Genomic DNA, 27,839 nt, shown 5'->3' with positions numbered 1-27,839 from the left:
AAGTGCACGCAACACTCCAGTTGTGGTGTTACTAATAGTTTATATAATTTTACCATAATTTCCCTGCTCTTATATTCTATGACTTGGCTAATGTCAACAACTATCCTGTATATCTTTTAAAGCATCTACCTGTGCTTCAGGGATCCTTGAACACGCACAGCAAATTCCTCTTTTGCTCAGAGTCCCCCCCTTGAATGTTTGTATCTTAATTGCATTTGCCCTGCAAAATTGTAACACCTCATTTTTTTTTGTATTAAGTTCCATTTACCCTTTCTCTAGCCATCATACCAACTGATCAATAGTCTGTAAATCTGAAACTACTCTCCTCGCTGTCAACTACACCAGCAAACTTTATGTCACTTGCAAATTTGTAACAAACTTTAAGAGTGGCATTTCCAATAGCTGTGGCAGACCACAGGTCACAGGTCTCCAAATGCAAAAACAACCTTTGACCATCACTCAATTAGTCGTAGAACCAATATCATTTCAAGAGCAATGGAAGGGAAGCAGGATGGTTGTACTATCTTTTGTCTGCAACCTTTAACAAGCACTGATGCACTCCACTGGTTCTTAATCCTATTAAAGATTATCTTTTTAAATGCCCAGCAACCCCGCCCCCCCCAACTCACTCCAACCCCTTGAGATCTCTTTTAATTGACTCTATTCCATTTTCATTTTTTATCAGTGTAGGAAGAGCCAAAATGTTTTTCTTGGAATTGTGAATAATTAGGTAAAATGAGGTCAAACCTCAGAATCGCATAATACTGCACTTAATCTTCCAGCAAACTTTGAAGTAACACAAACTTTAGCAGTGCTTCCTCACTCCTAAAGAGAAACATTTTGAAAAATGTTGCTTGTGTGCTTCTCCCTTTTATCGTGGAAGTGAAAAAGAATCTTAAAATATTGGTGCACTCTCTGTTGTCAAACCAATATACTATTGAAATTTCTCTGTTTACAGTTGATGCACCATCAATAACTCTCTGAGACGTGAGGCGAGATATCGGCTTTTATTGACTGGAAGAAAGAACAAGCAGTAATTGACCACCATACTACATCCTGGAGATCGAGGGCAGGGCTCAGGACTCAATCGCCTTTATACCGGGGTCTCTGGGAGGAGCCACGGGCAGTGGGAGGAGCCACAGGAGCAGTCAATAGGGGGGCGTGTCCAGACAGGTATATGTAGTTCACCACAACAAGTTTGCATAAGGATGCAGCCAGAGGGAAAGTGAGAAAGGAACAAGAATGATTTATGTTTAGTCTCCCCCCAAGTTCAGGTATTGTCCTATCACGTGCCAGATCAAATAGCCTAATTCTGCTCCTTTGTCATAAGGTCTTATGAATTCTGTAGACTTGTAATAGAAATATAAACTAATTTGATATTTGTCCAATGAACAAACTTCTACTGAACCACAAGGCACAATGAAATAATGGACTGAGAGAATGAAACGATACTGTTCATGAATTCAAATTTTCTTGAGAAGTGAGACCGCACACGCTCATTTGAATTGATAAGAAGTGTGAATATGTGCATGGGATGCATGAAACTCTTTATTTTTATCAAATCAAATAATATATTTATTACAGTGAAATCTGACAATACTGCTTCATGTCATAATCAATTACCATTGTGTATCAAAATCCATTTCCCATCCAGATGTCTGTAGTTAATCCCATCATAAGCCACACTAAATGTTTCTAGTTCAAAGCACCTCAACTAGCCACAATTAACCAGAATTTAAATGTGCATACAAATGGCTTCATAGTTAATCTAGTATCAATAGCTGCATTTAAATATTAGTTTGTGAACAATCCTGATATCAAGTTAGTTCCTTGAACTCCTCTCACCCTTGTATAAGTGTCTCTATCTCATCCCCATTTTGTTCATTTTTTACCCTCTGATTTAAATTTATAACGGCTACACCTTCATTTGCTCTTAAAAGTCTTACCACACACCTATTTCCCCAAGCATATCCCAGCAACTGCTAACGCCTTGAACCTTTTAAATGGTTGTACAAATATATATCTGCTCTAGCTTATACACCCTCTTCAAGAGAAAAATACCTGTTACATCTTACTCCATCAAAGCATAAAAAGGAATTAATTACCTTATTGATAAGTACCTCCTTTATTGAAGCTGATGACACTGGTGTAACCAGATCAAAACTTCAAACTACTGTCTTTTGAATAATATATGTTTAGTATCCATGGTTCAGAACTTAATCAAATATAGCCAACATATATGATAACTACTACTGTGCACTGGAAACCATTTCACTTTTCAAAGTCATTTATTCTATTTACTTTCAAAGTCTAGGTTAAAGCATTGTTAGGAAATTTCAAGCCAGCATTTTACAGCTACCGTCAGAAAAATTAAGTCAGAATGTATTTTAGAACATCATTGCTTATCATCAAGTACCAATGCACAACTTGGCTTATCAATGTCATTAATTGGTTAGTTAGAAGGGCAAAGAATGTAGGGTTTCTGCTGGTATAATTTACTAAAGACTACATTATCAATAAACAACAAAAAATAATTCCTATGCACCTGCCTTTATTTCCTTCAACCGTTCCACTTTCAAAGGTAAAACACTGTGCCTTATGAGTGGTACATTGTGCATTTAATTATTTACAAGGATGATTTGTTAATCTGACTTTTGCAAATCATGAATCATTAATGATCTATCATGACTACGTTTCTGAATTAACTGTTAAAAGTTACTATCTGGTACTGGTCAGTTGGTTGAACTCTGCTCTCACTTAAGGCAGTTAAAATGATCAACTCCATCCATGCTAGGTTCAATTTTTATAGACCCATTATTCTTCATATAATTCTGCATCATTTTGTTAAAAAGATGTGCATTCACTTTTTCTGTCAAATTATAAAATGCAAAAAAAAAGGTCAACAACATTTTGTAATAACCTTTCTGGGAATTTTTGGTCAGTTCACTAATTTATGCATTCTCTCAACATCTGTCTGTTCACTTAACAGTTGATTGGAATTAAGCACTTCACATCAACAATCATGTAGCTCCAGTTTTCTCATTCTTTAAACAGTTGGACAAGCACCAAAGCCTGAAAGGCTTATGTTTTACACACGTATTGTCTGATGAAGTTCCCACTATCGTTTGAGATGAAGAATCCTTGTTTTTTGCCTCGCTTCTTTTAAAATTTCAAAAGTTGAGCACATTGATTGAAGTTCAGTTGCAAAGTCATCTCACCACAATTTAGTGTCTCCATAGATATTGCGAGGGACGGACATGAGTTTTTCATCACAAGTCACCTTTGCATCATGTAAGGTGCTATACCAGACCATCCCCGTGGGTCTGGTTTCTTCCATTCGACAGATGAAATACAGAACTGAGTCTATGTGGCTCTGAATATAGGCACTGTGTAGTAACGATGCACAGCGGTCACTTACGGTGTCCAATCGTTTTCGAATCAAATGAGCTTTCCTGCAGCAAGAAATAAAACAAGAGAGAGGGAGGAACAACAGATATCAATACATTATTCTGGTATTATTTCAAAACTTGAGCTTAAAATTTTCAATTTCATGTTTCTTTTATCTTTTGACACAATAGATTTGTGAGAACCGCAATATTTCAGTGACACGATCTTCTCTTAAACGGAGCACTAAGCACATCTGAATATAGAAAGGGACTGGAATTGGTCTCACATCCAGAGGGCAACTGAGGACGTTAGCTTGCACACACTATAATCCATCCAACTTCACCCCACAAACACACAGATGCACACGCAGCTTTGAGAAACTATTGTGAAGGTGACTGCTCCCAAGTTTTTTGTAAACTTTGTCCTGAACTGGTGACTGGGTGAGTGACAGTAGCTCAGTGTCACTCCTGTTCCCACCTCCTGCTGTTAGGCACTGCCCTGGAATAGATACAAAAGGGCATTGGAAACCCAATCTCCTGCTGTGTGGCTTACATTGATCATTTTCCAGATTCCATTACTTCAAAAAAAAGTATGAATTAGCAAGGGGGTGTGGGAAGAAATATTTAGTTGTGTTTTGTAAATCTGCTTTTGAACGCGGACCAACCCATACTGAGGTGTGACTGCCAACAGTTCCTGCTGACATTACACCTCCTTTGAAAATTGCAGGAAGAGTTAATTCCATAAAACATGTGTCAACCACTGCAAAGGAAAGTTCTACGTAAGGAAATTATTTGGTTTTCCTTAGTTACTTAAATATTGTGTATAAACATGTCACACTTCCAGCTATTTGAAATATAAAGATTTGTTTTGCTACTGGTTTATAGCTATGCAGTTGCTTTCTTTTTTCTTGAATTTGCCCTGAATTTTTAGAATTGTTAGAATAATATGAAAACTCTATATCAATATTAATAAATATACTTGACCAATAGATATGTATGCAGTAGTCTTGGATTTATTTTCTGTGATATATTCAAGTGAATCTTTGGCATTGATGAGTATTTTTTCAAAGAAACAAAATGGGATTGTTTTGGATTTCAAGAATTTTTCACGCAAGAACTTCATGACATCACATTTAGGGAACTAATTGCTAAGTTTACTGAGCTTAGCCGCATGAGGGAGCTAAGAATTCGTTGTCGTTGGCCCAGAAAGTTTCAGGGATCGTACTATTTCAACATATGTCATCTGAGATCTGGATTTCCCCTTTTTACAGTTCCCCATATGACAAATACAGTAGATATTAGTCTTTAATAAAACATACATTTTAATTGAAAATAAAATGTGATATATATTTTTTCAAATTTAATTTACTCTAGGTCATTTGGAAAACCAGAATTATTCCATAGCTTTTCTAAATGCAATTGAAATAATCTGATTAGAGATTTGTACTTAATTTATGTGAACAATGACTTAGGCATACAGAATGAAAATATTATCAGTCCTGGACACGCAGGCACATCCCAGTCTCAACCCAAGTAAAAGGATCAACTGCCATTAATTTCTAACTCATCACCTGCAGCCTATTTAAACCCATTTCTCATCCTCAATCCTTGTTCCTCCCATCAAACCAGCCAACCTTAACCAGTTGCTTCTAGCCCTCAGTTACCTTGTTGCCTTGTCATGTTAAGTATCTGTTCTCTCTTGTTTTGTGGCTTGTTATTTTGCAGTTTATTAGTAAACTATCATTTACTGCTCATCATCTCCATTGCTCTGCTTTTGCTTGAAGCCTCCTCTGCATTTCCTGTCAGAATGGGAGAACCAACGATTGACCCACAAGAGCACGCTCATCAAAAGGAAATTGTTCATTGACAGGAGCACAAATTCCCGGAGCAGCAGGAACCTATTGACCATCTGCTCACCATTATCAACCAATCCTCTGATACAGCAACCCCTCACTAGTCATCCTCCTCCCTTGGTGCCCCAGGTTTCAGTGCCCGAATGCTTCAACGGATCCCTAACCTGACTCTGTAACTACCTGTCCCAGTGCACCATACACTTCAAGCTCCAGCCACCTCTGTATTCTCCAGACCAAGCCAAGATTGCCTTCGTCATCGCTCTTCTGACTGGACAAGCTCTGGCCTGAGCTGCCACTAACTGAGACAATAAAACCACCATTTGCAATAAAGATCAGGAATTTACCACTGACACGCATTGGGCTTTTGACCGTCTGGGAAGTGGAGGGGTGGGGTGGGTAGTGGATCAGTGGATCAGATCATTTGCCTGCATCAACGTTCAAGCTCAGAGCTGGATTACACTGTGGAATTGAGGACCCTCATAGTGGAGTGTGGCTGGAATGCTGAAGCACAACTGGCCTATTACCATGACTCTTGGACCGCTTACAAGATGAGCAGTCTACCCGGGAGGTGACCACTGACCTCAAAAGCCTCGTCACTCTGGCCCTTCAAAATGATAAGTGTCTAATGGAACGACCCTCCTGATCATTAGCCAGAATCCCAATTCTATTCCCAAAACCATTTCAGGCTGCAGGACCCTCATAATAAATACTCCCAGAACCCATGCAGGTAGGGAAAACTCCAAGAGAGTGAGTGTTGCTGGAGAAACAACTTGGGCGCTTACCGCAGAGCCGCTGATCAGCCACAGATTAAATGCCCACTGTGTCTGGGAAAATGAAACCATCAGTTAGAGACAAGGCGCCTTCTATCCGATAAGCTTCCCTCAGCTTGTTTTTCTAACTACACAGCTTGACTCATTCTCTTTGCTCTCCTCGAAACCACAATGGGTCTGCATGCACAGGAACCTCTGGTATAGCAGGCAACTTTCTGGATTAGACACTAAGCTTGGACTCTCTACCGATACTATCTCTCATGCCTTCTGTATCATGGCCATTGATGGACATCCCTGAAGCCTCAGCTGACTTCACCCCATAAATTGGTGGAGGCAGAGGGAACTCTCAACCTTCCCAAATACCCACAGGAATAGCACAACTTAGCTGTCATCTTCAGTAAAAGGGAAGCCAGAACCCTGCCTCCTCACAGACCAGAAAACTGTGTGAGCATCGTCCTTCCAGGCACCATTCCTACTCAAGGTCATCTTTACTCCCTCTCCCATCCTGAGACTCAAGCCATGAATGACTATATCACCAAAGTGCTACAGCATGACTTCATTAGACTGTCCCAGATCCCAGCTGGTGCAGAATTCTTCCTTGACAAAAAGAAGGATGGGGTCTTCGACCCTGCATCAACTACTGTGGACTCAGCAAAATCACCATTAAGAACTGCTACATTCTCTTCCTAATGGATAATGCATTCAAAACTCTTTGTGGGGTCTGGATCTTCACCAAACTTGATCTACAGAGTAGGTACAACCTGATCTGCGTCTTCCAGAGAAATGATTGGAAGACGGCATTCATAACACTCACCAACCACTATGAATACTTGATGATGCCTTTTTGGTGTCTCCAATAGTCCAACTGTTTTCCAAACCTTCATCAATGTGATCCTTTGAGATATATTACACAGTATCTGTTCTTCTACCTTGACAATATGTTTATCTTCTCCAAGGAACCCCAAGACCATATCTGTTTAGACCTTCAGCATCTTGTTGAAAAGCAACTGCAATGCAATTTAGAAAAATGCCGGTTCCATACTCCAGTCATTTCCTTCCTGGGTGATGCCCTTTCACCCCAAAGCATAACCATGGACCCAGAGAAAGTGTGTGCTGTTGTTGAATGGCCCCGGCCACGCTCCCTCAAACAACTACAGCACTTCTTGGGCTTCTCCAAATACTACTGCCATTTCATCAGGAACTACAGCCAAGTTGCCACTCCTCTCACCTCCCTCACATATAATCTGCTGTGGACCTCGCTTTCGAGGAGCTCAAGAGATGCTTACCACCGCATCCATTCTCTGCCACCTGAACGCTGGGGCCATTCTTTCCCAGGGAGGAGGAGAACAGAAGACATACACTTGTGCCTTCTTCTAGTGCAAGTTCAACTCTACACAGCATCATTATGGATCAAGAGTAAAGGAATTACTTGCCATTAAATGGACCTTGGTGAAAATCCCACTGAAGAACAAACCTTGGCTGTTGTGCCAACAAATTATGCAGCACAGAAGGCTTTGGCTCACCGATTCAGCGCCAACCATCAAACACTTACTTCCACTAATCCCATTGCATTCCCTCCACATTTCCACCAACTTTCTAAATGTCTACCACAGACACTCCGGAAAAATAACACTGGCTAATTAACCTACTAAACCGCAAGTAATTTTGGGTGAGCGGAATCTACATGCCATAGGGAGAATGTGCAAACCCCACACAGACAGCACTGGAAGCCAGGATCAAACCTGTAATCCTGGAGTTGAAGCAGCAACTGTACAAGCTGCATCACTGTGCATCCTGGGAATAAAATGTCAAATACTTTAAGTTTAGGATTAGTCAAAGACAAACCTCAAGTTCAAAGTTCAAAGTAAACTTTATCATCAGAATACATACATGTCGCCACATACAAACCTGAGATTCTTTTTCCTGCAAGCATACTTAGTAGATCTATAGAACAGTAACTGTAAACAGTTCATTGAATTGTAAACAGGATCAATGAACAACAAACTGTGCAAATGCAAATATAAATAAATAGCAAGAAATAACGAGAGCATGAAATAATAAGATAAACAGTCATTAAAGTGAGATCATTGGTTGTGGGAACACCAGGAATAGAATAAGTGTAGTTATCTCCTTTTGTTCAAAAACCTGGGGCAGTAACTGTTCTTGAACCTGGTGGTGCAAGTCCTGAGATTCTGTACTTGTACCTTCTACCTGATGGCAGCAGTGAGAAAAGAGCTTGGCCTGGGTGGTGAGGATTTTTGATTATGGATGCTGCTTTTCTACGACAATGTTTCTTGCAGTTGAGCTCAATGGTCGGGGGGGCTTTACCCATGATGTACTGGGCCAAATCCACTCCCTTTTGCAGGATTTTCCACTCAAAGGCATTGGTGTTCCTATACCAGGCCATAATGCCGCCAGTCAGTACACTTTCCACCACATATCTATTGAACTTTAATCACAAGCAAGAGAAAATCTGCAGATATTGGAAATCTAAGCAAAACACACAAAATGCTGGAGGAACTCAGCAGGCCAGATAGCATCTATGGTAAAGAGTACAGTTGACATTTCAGGCTGAGACCCTTCATCAGGACTGAAGATACTGCCTGGCCTGCTGAGTTCCTCCAGCATTTTGTGTGTGTTTCTATAAAAATATGCCTAGGTTTTCAATGACACGTCAAATCTCCACAGACTCCTGAAGAAGAAGAGGCGCTGCTGTGCTTTCTTTGCAATTATATTTATATGATGGGTCCAGAACAGGTCCTCTGAGATAGTGACACCCAGGAATTTAAAGTTACTGACTCTCTCCATCTTTCATCCTGCAATGAGTACTGGCTCATGGACCTTTGGTTTCCCTCTTCTGAAGTCTACAGTCTGTTCCCTGATCTTGCTGACATTGAATGAGAGGTTGTTGTTATTACACCACTCAGTCAAGTTTCCAATCTCCTTCCTTTTGGCTGATTCATCACACACAGCAGTGGTGTCATCAGCAAACTTGTGTATGGTGTTGGAGCTGTACTTAGCCACGTAGTCATAGGTTTAAAACAAGTAGAGCAGGGGGCTAAGCACACATCCCTGTGGTGCTCCTGTGCTGATGGAGATTGTGGAGATTTTCTTTTCCAGTCCAAACTGACCAGGGTCTGCAAGTGAAGCAGTCCAGAATCCAAATGCACAAAGGGGTATTGAGGCCCAGGTTTTGGAGTTTAGTGATTAGTTTTGAACATAGCTACCATGAAGACAGTATCTTTTGAACAACTGTATTTTTAAGCATTTTTTTCCCATCAAGACAATAAAGATAGGCACAAAAAAAGATTTCATAAATAATTTCTCACAGTCACCATTTGGACTACTAATGAGTTAACTATACAAGAAATGAAAGATCATCTCATGGTAATTGTTTAAATCCAACATGTCAAGGTTGTAGAAGGTCAATAATATTGCAGGCTTCGAAGTACCTTAAAGACATTTTATAACATCTAGAACACAGAAAAGGTGGCAAAGGGTTGTTGATTGTAAGTGAAAACAAGCTACCGGCAATGACATAACACAACATGTTGCCAGAGAGTGGTGTGAGTAGTTATGGAACATAGAACATAGTACAGCACATTACAAGCCCTTCGGCCCACAATGTTGTGCCAACCCTCAAACCCTGCCTCCCATATAACCCCCCATCTTAAATTCCTCCATATACCTGTCTAGTAGTCTCTTAAACTTCAACAATGTATCTGCCTCCACCACTGACTCAGGCAGTGCATTCCACACACCAACCACTCTCTGAGTGAAAAACCTTCCTCTGATATCCCCCTTGAACTTCCCTCCCCTTACCTTAAAGCCATGTCCTCTTGTACTGAGCAGTGGTGCCCTGGGGAAGAGGCACTGGCTGTCCACTCTGTCTATTCCTCTTAATATCTTGTACACCTCTATCATGTCTCCTCTCATCCTCCTTCTCTCCAAAGAGTAAAGCCCTAGCTCCCTTAATCTCTGATCATAATCCATACTCTCTAAACCAGGCAGCATATATATAAAGTTTTATATATTATACAAAATATATTTTATATATTATATATTGTATATTATATTTATATATATCATATAAAATATAATACTATATTATATATAAAATAATATATAAAATATATAATATATATAAAATATATCAACTTTCAATGAAGTTTTGTTTGGAAAGTCGACGTGCTCTTCAAAATCTCCTCTTGGATTATTGTCCAGATGGAGAGAAGCACAGACAAAGAACCTGACAAAGTATTAGCTACTTATCATCATCGTCATCATGTGCCATACTCTGCCAGAGCCTCGGCGACCACTTTCTTCCACTGCGATCTGTCTGCGGTCAAACCTCTTGCATCTTTGGCGGTGAGGCTGGTCCACTTCTTGATGTTGTTGATCCAGGTTGTACTCTGTCTGCCTCAGGAACGGTTTCCTTCTACTCTGCCTTCAAGCACAGTGCGTTCCAGTATGTCATCAGTTCTTGAGATGTGTCCAAAATAATGAAGTTTTCTTCCGATAATGGTTTCCAGAAGTATTGGTTTCGTGCCAGTCTTTTCTAGAATGAAATTGTTGGATCTCCTTTCAATGTATGATACCCTGAGGATCCGTCTGTATGTCCACATCTCAAATGCTGTCAACTTCTTGCAAATGCAAATTCCATTGTCAACAAGGAACAGCTAGGTTAATTTGCTTCTCTGTTTAAATGAATTGGAAACTAATGGTGGGTCAGAGTGTGGAGCCAGTAATACATCCTCTAAGAAGTGTTCTAGTTAATCTCTACAATTAGAAAAGGTTTGAAATTAGATAAGAGGTATCTTTACAAAAGTATAGTTTCCTGCTAGTCCTACTCTACCTTTAATAGAACCATTTATACTCCAACATTTAGCACTCAATAGCAGCTGCATTGGAGAAGTCATATCCACAATTTGGCCACAGGATTAAGGATGAGATTGGGTAACCTGCAACAAATAGCTCATTTGTTTATTCATTATGTAAATAGTCCTCCACTACCTACAACCAACCAGTCACTGAAGAATGGAGTTCTGAGGCAGGCCTTTCATGGGAACAAGTACAACTCCAAGAAACAAGGCAGTACAGTGTTACCTTTGCTGCTACCTGCCAGGAGTTTGCACATCCTTCCAATGATCTCATTAGTTTTCCATATCCAAAAGACATATAGTTTGGCTGGTTAATTGATGATCTAGTGTGTAGGTGAGTGGCAGAAACTGGGGTAAGTCAATAAGAATGTAGGGAGAAAAAAATAAGATTGGTTGGTTAGTTACTGCCTTTTATGCTGCTGTTGCTTAGGGCAGCAATGAAGATCCCACATCTCTGCCTATTCTTGGACATCTTCTCTACTGTGCCCCAGGTGTGGTTCAGGGACCTCATTTCTGTCTCTACAGTACAGCACCAAGTTATCTTTAGTCTCCCACTTTTCCACTGCCCTTCAGGGGTCCAAGAAACTGCTGCCTTGATAATGGAATTGGCCTCTCTTCTCATCACATGCCCAATCCATCTCCAACATTTCCTCACGAGTTATATGGGAGGCAGGGTTTAAGGGTCGGCACAACATTGTGGGCCAAAGGGCTTGTACTGTGCTTTACTATTCTATGTTCTATGTTTTATGATTGTGGCCATATCCTCTTGGTGACACTGAAGGACTAGAGTGTAGTTGGAGATCTTCTTTGGCTTGGAAATACAGAGGTTCTTCCGGAGGCTTATGGTGTGGAATGATGACAGCTTGGCAAGGTCTTTCTCTGTCATGCCCCAGCATTCTGACCTGCTCAAGAGTGTGGACAGAACACAGCTTCACTTTGGTGTGAACACTGTACTTGGTCGATCCCCACATGTTGCTCATTGTCCTGAAAATGTTTCTAGCTTTGCTGAATCCGAACTGGATGCTATCCTTGGTCCCACCATAAGATTAATGTAAGGTTGGTGTAAATGGGTGGTCGATGGAAAGCCTGGACTTGGTTAGCCGACGGGTCCGTTTCCATGCTTGAATCTCTGCATGCTCAACAACAAGTAGCTAATGTGGTCTCTTACAACTAAGGTCAGCATCAACCAACTTCATGATTGAAGATCTGTAGCAACTCAGCAAACTTATTCAGCTGCATCTTAATGCCAAGAAATTATCCTCTATCATTATGGTATCATAAGTGGGTCAATTTCTCACTCACCATCAACTTGTGGAGAGGGAGGTTAGCTGCTCTAGGTGGTGACTTTGAATGAGCTAGAAGCCTTAACAGCGTTTTGCCAAGAAAAAAAATAGTTTAAAAAGGAGTATTTCTAGGTGTATGAAAGACAATAAAACTGATGGGAGACAAACAAAAAATGGGAAAAAAACATCTAAAAGGAAGGCCAAGACTAGATGTCTTGAAAATACTTTGAACGCTATCCTACCTGAAGATTTGCCTGTGATGTTACCAGGTTTTATTGACATGCAGAAGATTGCCTGTCCAGCACAGCCCTGGTTGCTTTCCAAACCTTTCCAATGCCTCTTAACACAGTCCACCCAGGTTTCCGTTGTTCCTCAAAGACAGCCTGTTATGACCTAAATTATGCATATTTCGATCATATTAACATTCAGTGAATGTTCACACCTTTATCACTTTGAAACTATGTAAAGTTGGAGTTGAATTAAGGTCAATTTTATTAATCACATGCAGACACAGCAAGTAATCAGAAAGATAAATAGTCTGCTGATCTTCAATGTCAGAGCAATTGAGTACAGAGCGTTCGGACATTTTCCTGAAAATTATGAGATACTGGTGTGACTGTGTGTGTACAAAGAGGGGCTTCCTACAAAGGATGTATTATAAACAGAAAAAAATTCTGCGGGTGCTGGGAATCCAAAGCAACACATACAAGATGCTGGAGGAACTCAGCAGGTCACTCTTTCTCTTCACTTCATCTGCCCATTACCTCCCTCTGGAGTCCTTCCTTCCCTTTCTTTCATGGTTCATTGTACTCTCAGATCAGATGCCTTCTTCCTCAGCCCTTCTTCTCAGCTTTTCACTTTGCCTCCCCCTTCCCCCATTCACCCACATTCCTCCTCACCTGGTTTCACCTATCACCCGCCAGCTTGTACTCCTTCCCGTCCCACCATCTTCTTATTATGGCATTTTCCCCTGTCCATTCCAGTCCTGATGAAGGATCTCAGCCTGAAACACCGTCAGTTTATTCCTCTCCATAGATGCTGTCTGATTTGCTGAGTTCCTCCACCATTTTGCGTGCGTTGCTCTAGATTTCCAGCATCTGCAGGATCTCTTGTTTTTCCATTTTTAATTTCCTTCTTTTTTGTTTTCCTTTTTCCTTTGTGACCCTCATTACATTAACAGTTAACCCATAATAAGAAATGAATCTCAAACTTCTGGTAATGTGCCCCCCCTCCAGACAGACAGACAGACAGACATACTTTATTGATCTTGAAGGAAATTGGGTTTCGTTACAGCAGCACCAACCAAGAATAGTGAAGAAATATAGCAATATAAAACCATAAATAATTAAATAATAAGTTAATCAAGCCAAGTGGAAATAAGTCCAGGACCAGCCTATTGACTCAGGGTGTCTGACACTCCGAGGGAGGAGTTGTAAAGTTTGATGGCCACAGGTAGGAATGACTTCCTATGACGTTCAGTGTTACATTTCGGTGGAATGAGTCTCTGGCTGAATGTACTCCTGTGCCTAACCAGTACATTATGGAGTGGATGGGAGCCATTGTCCAAGATGGCATGCAACTTGGACAGCATCCTCTTTTCAGACACCACCGTCAGAGAGTCCAGTTCCACCCCCACAACATCACTGGCCTTAAGTTTCTTGATTCTGTTGGTGTCTGCTACCCTCAGCCTACTGCCCCAGCACACAACAGCAAACATGATAGCACTGGCCACCACAGCCTCGTAGAACATCCTCAGCATCGTCCGGCAGATTTCAACCTTTCACCATTCCCCATCTCCTTTTCTCTTTCTCACCTTATCTCCAGCCCTGTTTCTCTTTCACCAATCAACTTCCCAGTTCTTTACCTCCCCCTTCAGGTTTCACCTATCACCTTGTGTTTCCCCTCCCCCACCATTTAAATCTACTCCTCAGCTTTTTTTCTCCAGTCCTGACAAAGGGTTTCGACCTGAAAATTGACTGTACTCTTTTCCATAGATGCTGCCTGGCCTGCTGAGTTCCTCCAGCATTTTGTGTGTGTTGATAAGAAACTGATGTTGGCCCACAACACAAAATGGACCATTTCGTACAGATGTCAAAATACAATTTATTTAGTATCAATTCAAAATGAATTTAAAGCCCAAATTTAATTTGGCTCAAATCGCTTGAAGTACACAAAGTTTGTAGGAGCCATGCTTCTGTTCTCTATCTGCACTGTATTCTGTGTTGTGCATTTACAATGATAACTAGTCACATGCGTGAGGGGAGTGGCAAAAATGAAGGAAATAAGTTACATATTTGTGCTTTTTTCTGAGCTGTTTGTAGTAGTTGTGGGCTGGCGGATGTCATATCATTTGTTGACCACTCAATAACACCTAATTGCACTTAGTTTACACTTGGGTATGCTTAAGTTTCATCACTTCAAGATGGTATGTTTGCTAGTTGCTAATAAAGGATTGAATAATCGACTTTACTTTAGGAGCAATCGTTACTGGAGTGAGGGCGTGTCATCCAGCTTTAACAAATCCACAGCATTGCCGGCAGTGGCAATTGGCTTGGGTTTGGTTTAGATACTACAAAAACTTTGAAATAGACCGTATAAATGCAAGGTCATAGTCTGAGGGAACATTTAGAAAGGTGCCAAGATACATGTAGACTTGTGCTATCTTCTGATTATGGCTAATTACAAGTTATGAGGCCTCCTGTACATCGGTGAGACCCAACATAGATTGGGAGATCACTTCGCTGAGCCTTGTCCACCAGAGATAGCGGGATCTCCCGGTGACTACCTATTTTAATTCCACTGCACATTCCAAGTCGGTATGTCTATCCACAGCCTAGTTGGGGAACAACATCTTACATTCCGCTTAGGTAGCCTCCAACCTGATGGCATGAACACCAATTTCTTGAACTTCAGATAATGCCCCTCATCCCCCCCCTTGCCATTTCCATCCCCTTTTCCCTCTCTCACCATATCTCTTTGCCCACTCACTGACTCCCTCTGGTGCTCCTTCCCCATTTTCTTTCTTCCATGGCCTTCTGTCTCTTTCACCTATCAACTTCATAGCTCTTTACTTCACCCCTCCCCCTTCAGGTTTCACCTATCACCTTGTATTTCTCTTTCCCCTCCTCCGCCATTTAATTCTACTCAGCTTTTTTTCTCCCCCAGTCCTGCTGAAGGCTTTAGGCCCAAAATGTTGACAGTACTCTTTTCCATAGATGCTGGCTGACCTGCTGAGTTCCTCCAGCATTTTGTGTGTGTTGCTTGGATTCCCAGCATCTGCAGATCTTCTCTTGTTCAAGTTACAGTGTTTAGTTAGTGGTGGGATTGTTACACACTGTTAATTGTAAAAACATTTTAACTTTTTCCATTACATAACCACCATCGAATCTGTAGTATTTTTATCTGAAAGGCAATGATATAAAACCTGATATGTTCACAATTTAAACTATGCATTATATCATTGCTTTGGTGCAAATGGCATGAATTCCCCACAGTCATCTATAATCCAATGCTGCCTCCAACAAAGAACTTATTACCTGAAGACTAATTATAGTCTAGCATATAAGCAGCATTATTCATTATTAGCAGAAGCGAATCTTGCCAAAGAACACATCAAAAGAGGGGTAGAGACTGCGGAGTGATGGGTGAGTAAGGGGAAAACACGCTTGCAGCACCACACTTACAGCAACTTGCCAGACGAGTTAACCCCAGACTCCTTTCAGCTTTGAACTGCGATGGTAAGTTTAAATGACATTGCACGTGCTGGTTTGCAATGAAGGTTGATTAAATGAAATTAACTTTAAAAGAAGATTGATTGCTTGAATATTCACAAGAAGTCTAAGCTAGGTAAATAGAATATTCATGGTACAGAATTAAGGGAGTCGAGGTTCAATTTCCTGCAAGCTTTTTTAATTACCGTAGATTCCGGACTACAGAGCGCACCTGATTAAAAGCCGCTGGCTCTAATTTTAGAAATAAAATCAATTTTTTACTTGTAAAGGCCGCACCGGATTTTAGGCCGCACCGGATTTTCGGCCGCAGGTGTCCCACGTTGTAATATGAGATATTTACACAGAAAGATATTACACGTGAGGATTTTTTAACTTTTAATTAAATCCATATGGTAACAAAAACAAATACATATTGCAAATGCTTTTTTTCGAACCGTGCCCGTAACGCGGCTACTTTTAAATATACGTTGCGTATACTTCTTTGCTGAACAACATTCCAATATCTCCTAACGACTGGTAAAAAATATATATACTGCAGCCTACCAGGAAAAGTTATTGATCGCCTTTAACTTAAAAGCAGCGTTTTCGCTCCGCCGCTCGACCCCCTCCTTTCTGTTTATCGCAAACGGCATTTTTCCCACAAGACGCGGCGAAACCGGGTGTGACGTCATAGCATCCCGCGATGTAGTACAGAAAACAAATATAGTTAAAACTCTTCTAACTTTAACTAGAAAATGAATTACTAAGCGAAAATATTATAAACTAAATAACTGCCATAAGGCAGCACAATGCTTCGAGTGTTTTCCATGTTGATGAGGGTGAGTACAAATGACTGATTTACAATAATTTAATTGTGAAAGTGCGCTTGATTTATCGTACAATTTCATTGGACCTCTGTGAACTACTCATCAATTTTATTGGTCTACTGTTATGAGGCAAAATGTTTACGAGGCGGCATGAAAAAAAATAATGCATTAGCCGCTCCGTATTAAAGGCCGCAAAGTTCAAAGCTGTTCAAAATGTGGGAAAAAAGTAGCGGCTTAAAATCCGGAATCTACGGTATAGGATTTGCACTAAATGACTAGAATACAAGAAATATTATTCAGATTTAAAAAGGCAGGAGTCAGAAATCTGATATTTAGATTTAACGACCTGCCAGTTTGACACGGATGGTAAAAGATTTTGAGAGAGTTTTATAAAGGTAAGAATGCAAATACTTCAAAACAGAACAAAAGCTACAATTCAAAGCAACTCAGCCTTTGAAAAGTAGTTTAGACTTAACAAAAATCACTATAAAAATCCTTTCAACTTGTAACAGACTTGACGAGCGGAGGGAGTGATTTCAAAATCGCTTAACTAGGATTTCAGAAGAGATAAAGGGTTTTGAAAGAATAGATATTGATAAAAAGGCGACAAAGGAATGATAGCATCAAATGGTAACACAGTAAATTATAAAACTGTCATCAGCTGATACACGTAAGTTCAGGGGCTTGCATTACTCAGCGATGTTCCAAGAAACTATTAAATGTACCATGGCAATGTTTTCTAATCGCTCTCTGGATAAAGGACAGAACTAATGCTCAAAAAGAGAAGTTAAGGGATAAGTTACTTTGACACAGAAAAAGCATTTGCTCTCTGAGCTTCGATTCAAGTCTGCACTAATAACGGCAACAGGTGCAATTTGTTGTCAGCCTTCTCGGCACAACACTCTCCCTCAGATCAAGGTGTAAAATGTCTCCAACTCCATCTGCTGCACCTTCATCCTTTGCCCAGTATCGGGTAAACACCTTCCAATTGGATCCCTTCATCTATGGTGAGAAGTTCCCAAGATTGGGTGCATACTTTCAAGCCTGAGGTGGGGTGAATGAGTTTGCAGCAAGGTCCAGGTTACATGCTACAAATGTATAAACAACTGTAGTCTTTGACTCAAGCCTGATGAATTCTAGAAATGGTATTCCCACGTGCTTCCTTTCTTCTACCAATTCCTGCTCTACACTGATGCTTCTCTTTGTTCTTCAGGCTGAAGGACTGATCTTTCAGAAACAACGTAGGGCTAATGTTGACTGCCTTCCAAAATATACCTGATATATTATTACTACCCATTCAATGGGATCTGGGCAGCTTGTCAACCTCATGTGGTCTTAGTTCCATTTTTATGGCTGTGAGTCTACTGTTTGTAGATTGAATTCTTCATCGCAGCGTTAATCCAGAGCATTACAGCAATACAGAGAATTCAAATGTGAAAAAATGTGCTATTTTTCATATTTTTGGGGGAATTGTTAGCCACATTAAGCTGCCAGAATCTGTGTTAATTATCCTCGAACATTTGGTGGTGAAACCTCTTCATGAACCTCTGAGTATTTATGATACATTGGAGCAGTAATGATACAACTGTATGATTTTCAAGCCAGGTTGACAGAGAGGCCAGACTGGACAAGGATAGTGAATGTCTTCCCACAGACTCATTGATGAGTCAGATAGTTTTACCACAAACTGCTAAGTTTCATAGTTGGTGTATTAGTTCTAATTTTCCAAAATTTCCTGGATTCTGGGAAGGTTCCAACAGAGAAAATATGTAACTCCTTCATTCAGAAAGGGATAAAGGAAGTAGGAAAGCCAGATGGCTTAGAATTTGCCATAGGGACCAATGTTAGAAGTCATTATAAAATACATTGCAGCAGGACATTTAGAAAAAAAATCAAGGTAATTAAGCAAAGTGAATGTTGGTTTTGAAAGGAAAATCATGCTTGAACAAATTGTTGGAGTTGTTTGAAGAAGGAAATATGTTGTGGAAAAGGGGGAATTGCAAGATGAACTAAGACAGGTGTCGGGGAGCAACTCTCCATTCTGAATCCCAAACAAGAACAACTCCTGGTGTGTCTGTGCTTCATTAAGAAAGTCTCCTTTAAAATTTGCCTCTTTGCTGCAGTCCCAACTTAAAGCTCAGAACTGAGCATGAGTTGTTGATGCCAAGGTGACAGTGATAATGAAGTCTTGCACATCTGGTTGCCTGCCAGAGAAAGCTAGAGAAATGGGCAACATCTCACAGTGATGCATAAGAGAAGTCACTGAGGCTCTATATTCAAGTGAACTGGCCAGGTTTCGTTCTCTCTTGCCAGACAGCAGCATTGAAAGAGAACAAGTGATTCTACAAAGTCAAACAGGCATAAAGATCTTTAGTCAACACCTTTGGTATAACGTGCTATTGATTATTCATAGACTGTGTTATTAAAGCACTATGGGGAACAAGGAACTAGATGCTTGGGCCAACAATCCAGAACTGAGTTCAAATCTTACTGCTGGTCCACTGTGGCATTGAAGTTTAATTCTTTACATAAAATAGTGCTTTTAAATGTCTCCAAAACTTGCATGGATGTAAAGTTACGAGCAGGGGTAGGCCATTCACAATATGAGCCTGATACACCCTTTAATAAGATTGTGACCAATTTAAATGTAACCCCAACTCTGCATTCCAATCTATTACTTAAACATATCATCCTCCTGCTTATCAAGAATCTATCTACCTCTACCCTAAAAACATTCAGATTCTTATTTCACTGCCCTTTGAGTTCCAGACTTAAAATCCATTAAGGGAAGAAAACACTAATTCTGTCTTAATATATGCCAGCGGCTATACTTTATTAGGAGTTTGAAGAGATTTGGCATGTCAACAAATACACTCAAAAACTTCTATAGTTGTACTGTGGAGAGCATTCTGACAGGCTGCATCATTGTCTGGTATGGAGGGGTTGCTGCACAGGACTGAAAGAAGCTGCAGAGGGTTGTAAATCTAGTCAGCTCCATCTTGGGTACTAGCCTTTTAAGTACCCAGGACATCTTTAGGCAGCAGTGTCTCAGAAAGGCAGCATACATTATTAAGGACCTCCAGCCCCCAGGGCATGTCCTTTTCTCACTGTTACCATCAGGTAGGAGATACAGAAGCCTGAAGGCACATACTCAGTGGTTCAGGAACAGCTTCTTCCCCTCTGCCATCTGATTCCTAAATGGACATTGAAGCTTTGGACACTACCTCACTTTTTTCAATATACAGTATTTCTGTTTTTGCACATTTTTAAAAACTATTCAATATACATAATTGATTTGCTTATTTATTATTATGTTTTATCTTATTTATTTTTTTCTCTCTCTGCTAAATTATATATTGTATTGAACTGCTGCTGCTAAATTAACAAATTTCACGTCACATGCCAGTGATAATAAACCTGATTCTCATTTTGATTCTCTAAATTCTCCCACAAGAGAAAACGCCTTTGTCACATCCACGTCCGGGTCCATCAGAAGCTTGCTGTTTTAAATAAGTTGTCTAAAATCTGATGGATGGAAGCCACGCAAAATTTGTCTTCTGTTTCTTTACTCAGTTGCTTACATTAAGAGGTAATTTACATGAGCTAATTAGCCATATTGGTGGTGTAGTGGCATTAGCACCAGACGTCAAGGCAAATGGTCCTGAGTTCGAATCCAGCTGGGCTCTTACACACTTCCCATCCATACTAGGTTGGATGTTGGCCTTGTGAAAAAACAGTCAAATGCTATGGAAACGGCAAGAAGTTACTAGAGTGTGTTCATTTCAGTTCCACTCCTTAGGTAAAGAGTGTTAACAAAGGCAGCCCTCCACATCGGCAACAAGTTAGTAACAACAAGCTACTTCGGGAAGTACATCCATCCAAGATGGTACAGCCCGGCGCGATGTTCTCAGTGACTTCTGAATGTTTCTGCTGATACATCGCAAAAATACACATTTTAATTGAGATAATATCTGGAAGAATTATTGGGGAGACTTTCTTGCCTTACAGTTTAATATGTTACACCAAGACCTAGGCAAGAAGTTGCTTGGATGGAATGTGAGTCATTATTTAATTACAAAAACTTGGCAGGTAAACCGAACGGCTCTGCAAAGAGTAACTATCTAACGCGACAAATTACCTCGCAAAACCTGACTGCTCAGATTTTGAAAATGAGAAGTGCAGAGATAATCAGATCTATAATGCAGATTTTACTAAACTGCAGTATTTAATTCTACTGAAATAAAGTTGCTTCCAATGACAAAACCTCTTGCAGAATTCCACAATGAATTATCAGTATGAACACCGTGAATTATAGCATTTGTGCTCTTTCCTGCCACCCCAATTTGTCTGCTCACCTCTTTCCACATTGCCTAATCAGTATTGTCATGCAAAGCACTATTTGGGCCAAATTCGAAGATGCCTGATGAAGTCATTTCAGCTCTGTGACAGCAAAAATATGTTATTTTAAATTCAGTGTCTATGGTCACTGCTGAAAGAATTAATCAGCATTGGTCTATAGAAGCCAGCTTGCAATTTGATCAGGATCTGATCCATTACAGACATTTCAACTTTCTTTCTATAAAGCTCATATTCGTGTTCCTATTTGGCTGCAAGTGTTTATAAAAACACAATTGTTCCTGAAACTCATTCAGTGACCCGCTGTTAACTCCTTGCAGACAAAAGGTTTTAATTCCATGCCTTTGCATTGTTCTGGTGTAAAAAAAGCTGAAGGGGATAACTTCTGGAGGCGACATTGGGGGGGAGCAAGAGGGGTTCGCCGTGGAGGGTGGGGCATTCACTACCTCGACCTAATGGTAACAAAGGAAAGCCCAAAGAATTTTCACAATGGGTGAAGATATCACCCCCAGTTATTTAGCCGTGCTGTGTAAGGATTGTTGTAGTCTTGTTGGAGTTGGATTATCTGTTTCAAGCATCAATTATTGAAATATTGTTACACTGACTCACTATATCAGATTCCAATTTATTTTATTCATACTTCTTGTCTGCCCATCCTAATTTTGAACAGGCAGAAAGGTAAATAAATGCTTTAGATGCACATAAATGAGGGGAGAGGGTTGGAGTCATGCTTTGAAGAGGCTTCCAATCTTTGTCTATGTTACCTCTCGGTTGGATGGTGGTTAATTGCAGTAGAGTATGAGGAAAGCCCCCTAAAATTTCTGCTCATTACTGGAGCATCAAAGGGATGCAATTTGTAGTGCTGCCAACTCACAGCATTCCAGGTTGAATCCTGATTCCTGGTGCTGTCTGTGTGGAGTTTGCAAATATGGGAAATAGAAAAGGCGTGTCAAAGGGGAAATGTTATAATAGTTATGGGAGATTTTAACATGTAGGTAGATCGGGAAAATCAGGTTGGTAATGGATCTCAAGAGAGTGAATTTGTTGAATGCCTATGAATTTGATTAGGGGATCAGCTATACTGGATTGGGTGTCATGTAATGAAACAGAGGCAATTAGGGAGCTTTAGGTAAAGGAATCCTTAAGAGGCAACGATCACAATATGATTGAGTTCAACTCGAAATTTGATAGGGGAAAAGTAAAGTCTGACATCGCAGTAGTTCAGTGGAGTGAAGGAAATTACAGTGGTATGAGAGAGGAGCTGTCCAAAGTAAATTGGAAGGAAATGCTGGAAGGAATGACAGAAGAACAGCAATGGCTTGAATTTCTGGGAAAAATGAGGAAGGTGCAGTATAGATGTATTCCAAAATCAAAGAAATACTCAAATGGTAAAATAGTACAACTGTGGCTGACAAAGGAAGTCAAAGCTAATGTAAAAGCAAAAGAGAGGGCATACAACTAAGCAAAAATTAGCAGGAAGATGGAGGATTGGGAAGCTTTTTAAAACCTACAGAAAGCAACTAAAAGAATCATTAGGAGGGAAAAGATGAAATCTGAAAGCAAGTTAGCAAATTATCAAAATGGATAGAAAAAGCTTTATCATATATATAAAAAATAAAAGAGAAATGAGAGTGGATATAGGACCACTAGAAAATGAGGCTGGGGAAGTAATAACGGGGTCATGGACACATCTAAGGAACTAAATGAGTCTTCACTGTGGAAGACACTAGCAGTGTGCCAGATGCTGAAGGGTGTGAGGGAAGAGAAGTGAGTGCAGTTACTATTATAAGGGAGAAGGTGCTCAAAAAGCTGAAAGACATAAAGATGCATAAGTTACCTGAACTAGATGAACTGCACCCTAGGGTTGTGAAAGAGTTAGTGGTAGGGATTGTGGAGGCATTAGTAATGATCTTTCAAGAATCATTGGACTCTGGCATGGTTCCAGAGGGCGGGAAAATTGCAAAGGTCACTCCAGTCTTTAAGAAAGGAGGGAAGCAGCAGAAAGGAAATTGTAGACCAGTTCGCCTGATCTCAGTGGTTGGGAAGATGTTGGAGTCAATTGTTAAGGATGAGGTTATGGAGTACTTGATGACACTAGACTAGATAAAACAAAGTTAGCATGGTTTCCTTAAGGGAAAATCTTGCCTGATGAACCTGTTGGAATTCGTTGAGGAGACTACAAGTGGGATAGATAATAGGGCTGCAGTGGATGTTGCATATTTGGATTTCAGAAGGTCTTTAACAAGGTGCCACACACGAGGTTGCTTGCCAGTTTAAGAGCCCATGGTATTATAGGAAAGTTACTAGCATGGTTAGAGCATTGACTATTAGTAGGAGACAGCAAGTGGGAAGAAAAGGATCTTTTCCTGGTTTCCTGCCAGTGACTAGTGGTGTTCCACAGGGGTCGGTGTAGGGACCACTTCTTTTTATGCTGTATATCAATGATATAGATGATAGAATAGATGATTTGTTACCAGGTCTGTAGAAAATATGAAGCTTGGTAGAGGGGCAGGAAGTGTTGAGGAAGCAGAAGGACATAGACAGATTAGGAGAATGGGCAAGCGAGTGGCAAATGAAATACAATATTGGAAAATGCATGGTCAAACACTTCGGTAGTTGAAATAAATGTGCAGACTACTTTCTAAATAGGGAGAAAATCCAAAATTCTGAGAGGCATAGGGACTTGGGAGACCTTGTGCAGAACACCCTAAAGGTTATCTTGCAGGTTGAGTCAGTGGTGAGGAAGGCAAATGCAATGTTAACATTCATTTATAGAGGTCTAGAATATAAGAGCAGAGATGTGATACTCAGGCTTTATGAAGTACTGATGAGGTCTCACCTTGAGTATTGTGAACAGTTTTCACCTCCTCATCTGAGAAAAGATGCGCTGGCATTGGAGAGGGCTCAGAGGAGGTTCACAAGGATGACTACAGAATTGAAAGGGTTATCATATGAGGGACGTTTGATGGCTCTGGGCCTGTATTCACTGGAACTTAGAAGGATGAGGGGGGATTTCATTGAGACATTTCAAATGTTGAATGGACTAGACGGAGTAAATGTGGAAAAGATGTTTCCCATGGTGGAGGAGTCTAGAACAAGAGGGCACAGCCTCAGGATAGAGGGGCATCCATTTAAAACAGATGTGGCAAAATTTCTTTAGCCAGAGTTTGGTGAATTTGTGGAATTTGATACCACAGGCAGCTGTGGAGGCCAGGTCATTGGATGCATTTAAGGCGGTGATTGATAGGTTCTTGATTGGGCAGGATATCAAAGGTATAAGGAGAAAGGCGGGTAGTGGGGCTGAGGAGGGGAAAAAAGATCAGTCATGATTGAATGGCAAAGCAGACTCAATGGGCCAAATGGCCTAATTCTGCTCCTATGTCTTATGGTTATAGTTTAAATGCATCATATAACCAAATGGGGGTCTTCCAGGTACACTGGTTTCCTCTCACAAGTCTAATGCATGCAACTAGTTAGTTGACCTTCATATATTGTCCCTGGTGGATTAGTAAGAGGCAGTATCTGGGGTAGATAGATGGAAATGTTGGGAGAATAAAACAGAATTATTATAAATGAGCAGCTGGTGATTGGTATAGGACTAATCTAAATAAAGGGTCCTGACTCAAAATGTTGACTGTCTATTTCCCTCAAACATGTGGCCTGATCCGCTAAGTTCTTTTTGCACCTTGTGTGTTGTACAACATGGCTGTTAGTTTTCCAAAAATGGCACCTCACTCTCTATCTGCACATTGAAATTTTCCATCAAATTGCTTAAATCTGATACCTTTGCACCAAGGACACAAGGTAACTTCATCATAGAAAGTAAGAGCTTCTGATAGGTGAAGAAGTCACTTAAGATTCAAACAAGTATTCACACCCCCCCCCCCCCCCCGCACCCTACTCTTGGGGTAACAGAAATACACTCTTACCAAATTCACAAATCACAAACAAAAAGCAAAACAAACCAAGGGTATAGAAATTTATGTGGATTAGCCATCTGTGATTCTTTTAACAATGTTTATTTACTGCTCATTAACCACTTCAGTACTAAAGACTATAGCAAATGTAGCATCCCCAGAATTTTTTGGCAATCTTGGCCCAGATCCTCCAAGCAGACCACAACCTTGGTGTAGGGTTTGGAGGCTTGCATGCCTCAATGACCCAGAGAGCTATATGGGCTGGAGTCAGTGCCTTGTACTTTGGCTCTTGGTAGGGCAACCCATGCCAAGCAGGTCAAAGGGTAGAGACCAGACTGAGTGTGGTCCGTTGGTCCTCCAGGTTCAGGGGCTGACAACCCTGACTGGTCAAAAAAAAATTGTTATGGAAACAGCAATGAAAGAGCTTCATTGCTGCTCTACAAGTATCTGGGAGTACAGTTAGACGAGAAGCTAGACTGGACCGCCAACACAGATGCCTTGTGCAGGAAGGCACAGAGTCGACTGTACTTCCTTAGAAGGTTGGCGTCATTCAATGTCTGTAGTGAGATGCTGAAGATGTTCTATAGGTCAGTTGTGGAGAGCGCCCTCTTCTTTGTGGTGGCGTGTTGGGGAGGAAGCATTAAGAAGAGGGACGCCTCACGTCTTAATAAGCTGGTAAGGAAGGCGGGCTCTGTCGTGGGCAAAGTACTGGAGAGTTTAACATCGGTAGCTGAGCGAAGGGCGCTGAGTAAGCTACGGTCAATTATGGATAACTCTGAACATCCTCTACATAGCACCATCCAGAGACAGAGAAGCAGTTTCAGCGACAGGTTACTATCGATGCAATGCTCCTCAGACAGGATGAAGAGGTCAATACTCCCCAATGCCATTAGGCTTTACAATTCTACCGCCAGGACTTAAGAACTTTTTAAAAGCTATTATTAATGCTTTTTGAGATAGTGATTTAGATGCATATCATATTTTTTTACTGAGTTAAGTATTGTATATAATTTTTTGTTACAACAAGTGTATGGGACATTGGAAAAAAGTTGAATTTCCCCATGGGAATGAATAAAGTATCTATCTATCTATCTATCTATCTATCTAAAAGTCAGCTGCGTAACAGGCAGTGACTAACTAACTACTAGGCCCAGGCTGCCCAAAATGGAGAAGTTGAATTGGGATGGCATTCAGAACCATGGGTCACTTTGTTAGGAATGTAACAGAGCCCAGTGTAAATTGCAGAGGGTCCGATACTGCCTGCCCACACGAGCATGTCTAAACTAGCTTTTCTCCATTCACCCACTCTACCATTCAATTCCTCCAATCTTTGCTTTGTTAATTTGCCAATCCCTTAATTTGACTGGTTACAGAGCAACTTGATTGTCCTTTGTGCCCAGGTCCTGGAAGGTTCTTTTCTGTTGTTGGAACATTATTCACAGACACTTTGAACAAATTACAAGGCACATTTTTTGGTTATTAACTGTGTAAGAGCAAGATCTAATTGATGGAGGGGACTCTTCAGAGTTCTGTTTTAGCAAAATATATTACTTTTTTAGTTGTGCTATCAGCACTTATGAACTTCTGAGATTTTACAGCCAACATAGGTTAGTAAGTTGGCCAGGAACTGATGACTTTCTCATGAGGTTAAAATTAGAATTTAAAGTGATTGCACCAAGGACCAGCATATTTAGTTTCAGTGGGGGGAAATTGTTAAGTCTTAGGCACAAACATAACTAGATTTCATAAGACTTTTGCACAGTACTGTATCTGTCAACATAGAGTGGAGAGGGAGTCTGTAAATCTGGCAGGAGCAAAGGATGTTGAGAATGGTGAGGCTGGGGTGCCATGGGACAGGTGTGGGATAGGTGGCAAAGAAGAAGCGTTGGGATGGGGGTAGCGCGGGCGCAGACACACTCCGACCTGAGACAGCAGGCAAGGTCATTTGATTCCAAAAGATCGGTTTATTAATCATTACAGAATGTCTCTCTGGTGCTTCCCACTTCTTCTCCTTGCCCAACAATGACTCCCCTATTTCTTCTTCCCTTCCCACTCTCAGTCCACAGTGGAGACCCAGATCAGGTTTGTCATCACTCATATATGTCATAAAATTTGGGTTTTTTTGCGGCAGCAATACAGTGCAATGCATAAAGTTACCACAGCACCGTACAATAGCCTTAGGCATTGTAATGTATATTCTGGATGGTCCAGTTATATTCATATGTTGAAAGTAGAGTTTTTCAAAGGCTCAACGGTGAAGCAACGGTTTAAGTAGACAATTGCCTGACTGTGCTTGCATCTGACTTTGAAAAACACGGTTCCCAACCATTTAGCTAAGTCAGTGGTGTGTACTTCACCTTTCACAAAACTGGCTGGAATTAGGCTTCAGCTCCATTGTATTTCTAGTGTCCAGTAATGGTGATGGAATAAAGGAGACAACAGCGCAAATCAAATGAAGAGTTCTCACATAGAGCAAACCAGGATGTAAATAGACATAATTTTAACTAAATTTTACATATTTAACACTCTACAGATTGGAATACAGACACAAGGGTAGTGAAGAAGCTAACATATCACAAGCAAAAATTATAAGTAGAATTAATTTTATAGGCTTATGAAATACTTAACACAGATAAAAGTAGTATTTTTGAGCTAATGGAGTTATCAAGGCTCTATTACGACTTATCAAGTCATTAAGGATTGATTTAAATCTCAACCCAATAAGCCCCAATATTCTTAGTGATATCAGAGAAGTTCAGCTGGTGTCCATAGAGAGAGAAACAATGATTTAGAATTTTAAAAGATTTAAAAATGCAAAGATTTGCTTTATTTGTCACATGTACATCGAAGCATACAG

At 40.5% G+C, this 27,839-nt stretch overlaps 1 protein-coding gene across 4 annotated transcripts in view; it reads right to left on the bottom strand.

Annotated features, from left to right (window-relative positions):
* Window positions 1-1,530: 1,530 nt before the first annotated feature.
* LOC140731037 (astrotactin-2-like) overlaps window positions 1,531-27,839 on the bottom strand; it is a 1,710,280-nt gene continuing 1,683,971 nt past the window's right edge. For all 4 annotated transcript variants that reach the window (XM_073052229.1, XM_073052230.1, XM_073052231.1 and 1 more), the window contains one exon: window positions 1,531-3,452. In XM_073052229.1, the coding sequence (XP_072908330.1) occupies window positions 3,215-3,452 (238 nt within the window). In that variant the 3' untranslated portion in view covers window positions 1,531-3,214. The remainder of the gene's footprint in view (window positions 3,453-27,839) is intronic.

This window comes from Hemitrygon akajei, chromosome 7 (assembly GCF_048418815.1).
Source record: "Hemitrygon akajei chromosome 7, sHemAka1.3, whole genome shotgun sequence".
In the NCBI taxonomy this organism is placed as follows: domain Eukaryota; kingdom Metazoa; phylum Chordata; class Chondrichthyes; order Myliobatiformes; family Dasyatidae; genus Hemitrygon; species Hemitrygon akajei.
Note: the sequence above shows the minus strand (reverse complement) of the source record. Positions and strands in the feature narration are given on the sequence as shown.